Genomic DNA, 7,350 nt, shown 5'->3' with positions numbered 1-7,350 from the left:
TTTCACACACACAACAGTTCAGAAGAAAATGACATAGAATGGCACAGGATTGTTCACGGCAAAGAAGTCTGGCTGAATTTCGTTGCAAACCATGTCATGTGACAAACTTTATTTCTCAGATCAAATAAAGTTTCTTAACAAATCAGCAAAAAGTCTACAGGAATGGACTTTTGTTGCTTATGAAAAGTCAACACAGGCGAAGTAACAGATAATCCAAACTTTTCCAAATGTTTCCAACTAATAATACACCAGTTACAGAGAACACCAAAAAAAAGATCTATATTGGCGTTGATGGTATTTTATTCCAATTTTCAGTGCCGCTTTGACAATCATGTCGTGCAGTGTGTATTACTTCAACAGTCACAGAGGCGCTCTAGTGCATCTAAAAGTGGCTGTGAATAAACAGATAGACTTTTTTTAAACGCATGTGTTTACCAGAAACAAGACTTCTCACAAAAACACAATTATTCACATGGTTTATATTTAGATTTTCCCCATAGGAACACTGAATTAAGTAGCTTCAGCGCACTGTTGAAGCGGACGTACAAACAGCAAACCGAAACATAAGGACAGATGGTCTCTCAAGCTTTGGTTTAATTGAATGAGTTTGACAGCGTAGCATAATTTATTCTGCTTAAATTCATGACAACACCCAGACATAATGTGTCTGTGAAAATGTAACAATGTCACACAACCCTGAAGAAGAGTGCAGCATGTTAGCTCCAAGGTCAAATCTAAAAGAAGATAATCACGAATTATCCTCAAATCATTCTTTTTAGAAATCACGTTTGACAGAGGTTGTAACCAGCCAACCAATCTGCTCTTCAGTATGCTGCACGCATGGTTTTTAATACAAATGCTGTAATTGAAGGTCCTCCTCTTTTTTTATGTTCTATTTAGATCTTCCATATAAAGAAATAAAAAAATTGGGGGCCTTTTCTTTTTGTACAACTTAATTATTAGTATATTAGTTAACATTAAATCAATCAGGCCATTAATTTAGTGTTCTAGTTCGACTTGTCTTAAAACACAGTTGTAATAAACCCCACAAATTAATATTAGTCTCTATTTCAGCTTTAGACATTATCACACAAACAGTTTCTAAGAACTGAGACAAGACGGTTTCACAGTTTTGCAAAAGTGTCAGATGATTTGGGGAAAAACATTCATGCTCCTATCGACTTGGATGCGGATGAAGCACTGGGTGCGAGTTTCGAAATGACAAGTCGCGGTTAGTATTATCTTAGTAAAGGTTAAGATCTGAAACATTAGACCAACATCAATTTAAAGTTTCGACAAGAATTCATGTCAGAAAATGTCCTCTTTTTTTAATTTTTTTTTTACACTACAAATAAAAGCATGTAACTGACCAGTAACTGATATGACTTAGTTGTGATTTCTGCCACACACTTTATTAATGCATCAATGTTTGTGTGGAAAACTGAAACACTGGCTGGTTTTTGCAGTGGTCACTTTTGCCACAAAGGTTTAGAGGACAAATATCTGCCGGTGAGGATCCCTGTGGTTTCAGTCCGAGTCTGAGTCTGAAAAATCATCTAGAAAACAAAAGTGGAAAAAACGTACAGAAAAAGCGTTATTTCTCTGTCTGCTGTTGGTGGGTCCGCTACGCAACACAGTGAAGTTTCACCACGTCTAATGAGGTTAATTTTTTTGCAAGACGGCAACAAATGGACAAAACGTGGTGCATGTGAGCATCTTTCAAATCTTTTAAACAGAGAAGACAGCAAATAAATCTATCTGGAGGTAAACAAACAGGTTTTGTTGCTGTGAAATTACAGAAGATCATGTTTTAGATGCATTAGGTGTTGCTTTTGAAAGATGGGGGAGGCAGGTATCTGGAGAAGTCACAAAACATTATTAAACAGAAAATGAAACAGCACAGACTTCAGTGTGGGAGATCAGCTGCTATATATGCCTAATATGTCTTCTATTAACATTACCCTTTGTCAAGTAGCTTCTTACTGCTTCTCAGTCAATTCTGACAAACTTAAGGGAGAGATTTTATTTGAAATGTAATTTCAAAGTTGTGAACTAACCAACCAAACCAACAAGTACAACACGTTTAGATACTTTAGCGCAATGAGATCAGCAGCATTCTAGTCTGGTAAACAGTAAGCTCAAAATGTAGAAGTTACTAAATGAATGTCCAGATTGATAAGAATAAGTATTTTGTTGTATATATCAATAGGTTCACTGTTTATTAAGTCCTTCCTTCTTCTTTTAGCCGAACAACAGAGTTTCCATAGAAATTTCCCACCACTAAATCAAGCTTATCACCATCTGCGTTTGTGAAACAGCCAACATGAATACTCGTGTCATGTGATAGGCCAGCGTTTTCCGTCACTGAATAGATTTTCAAAAGCCTGAAAAAACAAAGCAAAGCTGAGGCACAGGAGTGTAGCTTCCTCTCAAACTGCCTGAATTATAATCTAGTGAGAGGTTTTTATGAAGATTTTGCCCAATCACGTTAAATATATACTGTTTTTTACAGTTTTAAAGGGCAGATTCATCCACCAGTATAACCAAAAGCATTATTCCCTTCGTTATTGTCCAATCTAAAACACATCAAACTGGAATTAGCTATCTAGTTAAGAGTTTGTCATCTATTACACTCAAAAACCTGAACGTGCCATTTAAAACACTCTAAGCCCTCTAAAGACAATTTAGAGCTGCAGTTATAACTAATAAAATCTTTCCATAAAAGATGCTAATCTTATCATGCATAAAGTTGTGTGTGTGTGTGTGTGTTCTGTAACTTTAGCTCTGTGGGCAGGATGGAAATTAATAAATCTTGTGAGAAGAGTGCCAGATGTTTCACCTGCAGGTAACTGAAGCGGACAAATGTTGCATGATTTCCTTAAATGTGTATTTTAACATATTGTTCCAAACGAACTGAGCTACATCAAAAACATGCCTACTTACTATCACAAAGAGCCATATACTAAATAATATTAACATTGCAAATTACGTATGTATATTTCATGCTGCGTGCCTACACACAAACAGACTTATCCATTTCAGCATGTAATGTTGGTTTATCTTACAGTAAATAACTAATATCTTCTGGTTTCACATTGCTGTATGGTATTGTTTTATTGTGTTGTTACCTCTCTGGCCTGATGGTTCCTCATTAGACTCCCCTCCTTGCTTTAGGAAACCAGCCAGCTCATTGAAAATGAAATAAAAATCTAAGGCAAAAACAATGGTGGCAATAAACCCAAATACCTGTGAAAAGAACAATATTTGATGTGAATACAGAGAACAACTACTGCAGAAATAATTGACGAGGTTGTTGAATTGTGAGCCAAGTGTATTTAGCCACACATAAACTTATGCTGGTGTTGACTATGATGTGACTATTTGAATATTAACCTTACCCCAGCAGCCTTTGAGGAACCGTCCACGTATTTGGACACTGCCATTATGGAGATGATGAAATAGATAATGGAGGCAGTCACACATCTCATGAAGTCCTTTGAAAGAATACACATGATCAGAGGCATAATGGGCTTTTTTGTTATCATTTACAACTGCAAGCTGTAGTAAATTTAATTAGAAATAAAAAAGAAAAAAATCTCACCATGAGAGGCCAGCAGAAGCCTTTGAACCTCTCGTTGAATTTGGTGGAGTAAGCAAACAACAAGAAGACAGCAGCTAGAAACTCCAGCAGGGGGACTGTCACAAAGGACGCTGCTGTAGATGCCGCGAAACACACAAATGATATAAAGGAAAGAACCTGCAAAGACAGTTCAAGATAAAAAGGAGAAATAAGTGGACTGATGGTCTGGAAAAGTTTAAGAAGTTTATGTTATCTGTTTCAAAGTTAGCTTCTTGAATTCACAGGTAAATTTACATTTCTAACTCAAATGGCAAAATAAGATTCTATCGTCTTGATCTACTTCCCCCGAGATAATGCCTCACTGCCTCAAAACTGCAAGGCTTCAGGCCTACTTCCTGTAGAAAGACACAGCTGTTGAAGTCAATGTTTATTCACGCAGATTCACTGAATCCTCTCACACATAGACACAGCAACGCAACGCTTTAATAATAAGAGCGGATGCTTCAAATGAAGCTATTCTCTATGCCAATAGACTTAGCCTGGGTTTTCTTTAAAGCTGTGCTTTAGAGGAGGTGTACTCACCATTTTAGAGCAAAGAAAAGCAATTCCAGACACTTAAATCTCAAACAACCCCGGCCATCTTGTCTCTGTCTCAGTCACTTATCCTGCGCTGGCCTGAGGCAACAAACTCCCTTTGAATGAACCCAAACTGCCATAGCTGCTCTACTGCTGAATGAGGCAGCGCTGGGTGAGATGGAAGAATCTGTACATTTTCTTGCTGCTGACGTGTTTTAACTATCCCGATGAACTAAATCTGACAGTACAGAGTGCTTTAGTTTACATGACATATTTACACATTTACCACTCAATGTTCTCTTCAGTAACTGAACTGTTAACTGTTGCTGACAGAATCGTGACAAATACATGGTGGTCTGACTCTGTGTGCATTAAAAAGCTTTCTCAGCAGGATCTGAGTCTGACTAATGCTCCTAAGAATGGCAGATCTGTGATCTGTTTTCTCTTTGGCCTCAGTAAATCAGCCATTTCAGAAACTATGAAGTGTGAGAGCTTAACACTGCCTGTAAGCTCTCACTTATAACAAAGATATAACAACTGTGACGATTCGTTCCGGTGAGAGTAGCTTCTCTGCAAACCACAAGGAGGTCCCACTCACACAGAGTACATGCCTCAATATTACACATGAATTGTTTGAACTAACATGAAAAGGCCCCCAAATACAATTAACTTACCGTTTCATTATTGTTTGTAGTGCATAAAGCAATAAAAAAAAAAAAAATTATGTGATCACCAACAGTCACCTTTCATCCTCTTCCACCAAAACCTGCGGTGTAGTAAAAAACTACATAGCTAAATATCTGTAGTGAATGATAAAACACTTTTAAATTATAAAACATTTTTAAAAAAAACAACAACAACATATGTCAGAAACCTTACCAAAACATAAAAACCCTGTTGACTAAAATTACTAAGAACCTTTATTAGACACCACTACAGTGCATTTTTGAAGATATCATGGAACATATGTGCTTATTCACATTGAGTCCGTTCTGATCCACCATATAGACAAACTGATGGTGAGTTAAAATGTTAATTTTCTAAGAGAAAAGTAGGAGTATGTCAGCAGGCGCTTGCAGTAGTGCTTACATTGGGCCATGTTGCTCAGGAGTGACTATCTTCTCTCTGGCTTGCTTCAAGTTGTAGGAGACAGGGTTACAAATATTACAATCACCACTGGTCTCCCCTATGTAGCAGGGCACACTCAAAAAATGTGTCTTTTTTAAGATCTCATACACAGGGACTTTAGCCACGGGATTAAGATCATAGTCACACTGTGAAGCTGCACTAAAGAGGCTTTATTGTGTGTGTGTGTGTGTGTGTTTGTGTGACTGCAGGGGGCTCTTTATTCATTCTCTGTAGGCAGAGGATGTGCTCCAGGCTAAATGTTAAAGCAAGAGTGACTGATCTTACTGACTGCCCTCTAACAGTCCGACATGACCTGAATGTCACATGTCACAAGTGTAATAGTCTTTGCGAGAAACTCTTCCTACATTAATGCTAAAGATCACCCCCTCAACCCCACCCAACACTCTCTATCAGTTCCTGGTATGTTGAAATTGACCTAAATTATCAATAAAAACTGTTGTAAACTTCAACATTAGCGGTGTGAATTGTTTGTACTTTCATATGACAGCATGAGCAGTCCGTTATTTCGCCTGATTAGAGACTGTTTAAGTTTCTGAACTTTATCCCAAAGTTGGAATGAATCTGCCCACCCTTCGGAATCAAAAGGAAACCGACCATTTAAAAACACTAGAAACGTTTTCATCTGCACCAGAGCAACAAGAGCCTACGGCAACACAGTAACAAGGCTGCGAATAGAAGTTCCAAAAACGCAGGGAATTTTTGGCATTGCGCGCATTAGCTGAAACAACTGCATCTTGCACTTTTGCTGGCATGACCGCTCTGGTCATTTCTTACCACTTCAGCAATAAGCAGCATTCCTTTCCTGGATGTGGCGAACTCTTTGCTCGGCAGAACAGAGAGCAGGACAGTCTGGCGCGGCCCGTTCGAGTTGGGAGCTTCGATGTCCCCCATTGTTGAAAGATTCACTCTCCTCAAACTCTCGATAGTACACGTAACGTAGCGGATTCCAGTCGAAAGCAAAGCAAACCAACAACAACAAAATAAAAAATTATGTGGAGCTATGTGGAGGCGTGAGGCTTCTCGGAGGTGGAAACGGAAACGATGACAGCGCGAAAACGCAGCTCAAAAAGGCGCAACATCTGCTTTCTCCAGATGTGAAATGTGATGCCCCCAGCTGCATACAACACTACTCAGAGGAAATATCCGGCTCACGAAGTCAAAAGATAAAGCAAATCGTGATTGGTGTTTCTCAGTAACATCTAGCCTGTGGCAATTTTAAGAAAAGTGAAAAGTGAATGATTATGATAAACAATACTCAACAATACCGCGTCTTTCAAATTTTACTTTGGATATTGACTGCTTTTTTTTTTTTTACTTTTATTTTTGACTTTTATTTTTAGTCTGGACCTTTTTTTTCCTGACCACTGTGTTTCTAGCAGCCTATTTGTTCACAATATTTTGTTGCGTCCACAAAAGAAATATCAGAGGTAACACAGTTTGACAGAAATCCTTTTCAAAGGTGATTCTCAAAGAGCTATTTGCAGGAAACATGGCACATCTCAGCATGGAGTTCAGTGTGTCCTTGCAAAAACTGAGGATACGGGACGAGAAGAGACCTAAAATTAAATCCACAGCAGATGAACCACAGGAAGTTATGTCCTCAAGAAATAAGAAAAGAATTCAGCAAAGACACTGAAGCCTCATCAGAAATGGTCTCTGAGGAAGGGAGGCTGGTAAGAAGTCTTTCTAAAGGAAGGGAAACGGGGAGAAAAGGCCGAGGTATGCCATATGACACTAGAACTAGACTGAAAATCAGTGGCAGCAGGTCTTATGGAGGGATGAATCCTCTCCAGAGAGTAGACCTCATTATTATTGAAGCAGTGTGGGGTCATCTTGACAGAGAACGGAACAAAAGGCAGCCGACATCCAAAGAAGAGCTTTGGGATGTCCTTTGAGAAGCCTGGAGAACTATTCCTGAAGACTCCTTAAAGAAAGCTAGTCTGATAATACTGTTGAAGAACAAAAGCGTTCATACCAAATACTGACTTTCAAGTTTGTTGGAGTAGTAAAAACTCAATTTTGCCTTATATATTATATTTACATTT

At 38.4% G+C, this 7,350-nt stretch overlaps 1 protein-coding gene across 1 annotated transcript; it reads right to left on the bottom strand.

The window, feature by feature from the left end:
* Positions 1–116: 116 nt before the first annotated feature.
* On the bottom strand, positions 117–6,403 carry cmtm3 (CKLF-like MARVEL transmembrane domain containing 3). The gene is made up of 5 exons (XM_072380744.1): positions 6,080–6,403; positions 3,602–3,757; positions 3,399–3,494; positions 3,129–3,246; positions 117–1,556 (listed from the first exon to the last, which is right to left on the bottom strand). The coding sequence occupies exons 1-5, from the start codon at positions 6,194–6,196 to the stop codon at positions 1,528–1,530; spliced, it is 516 nt and encodes a 171-aa protein (XP_072236845.1). The 5' UTR covers positions 6,197–6,403; the 3' UTR covers positions 117–1,527.
* Between the last annotated feature and the right edge of the window lie 947 nt (positions 6,404–7,350).

Source organism: Leuresthes tenuis, unplaced genomic scaffold, assembly GCF_036924035.1.
Source record: "Leuresthes tenuis unplaced genomic scaffold, fLeuTen1.0.hap1 SCAF_2, whole genome shotgun sequence".
Taxonomy (NCBI): Eukaryota; Metazoa; Chordata; class Actinopteri; order Atheriniformes; family Atherinopsidae; genus Leuresthes; species Leuresthes tenuis.
Note: the sequence above shows the minus strand (reverse complement) of the source record. Positions and strands in the feature narration are given on the sequence as shown.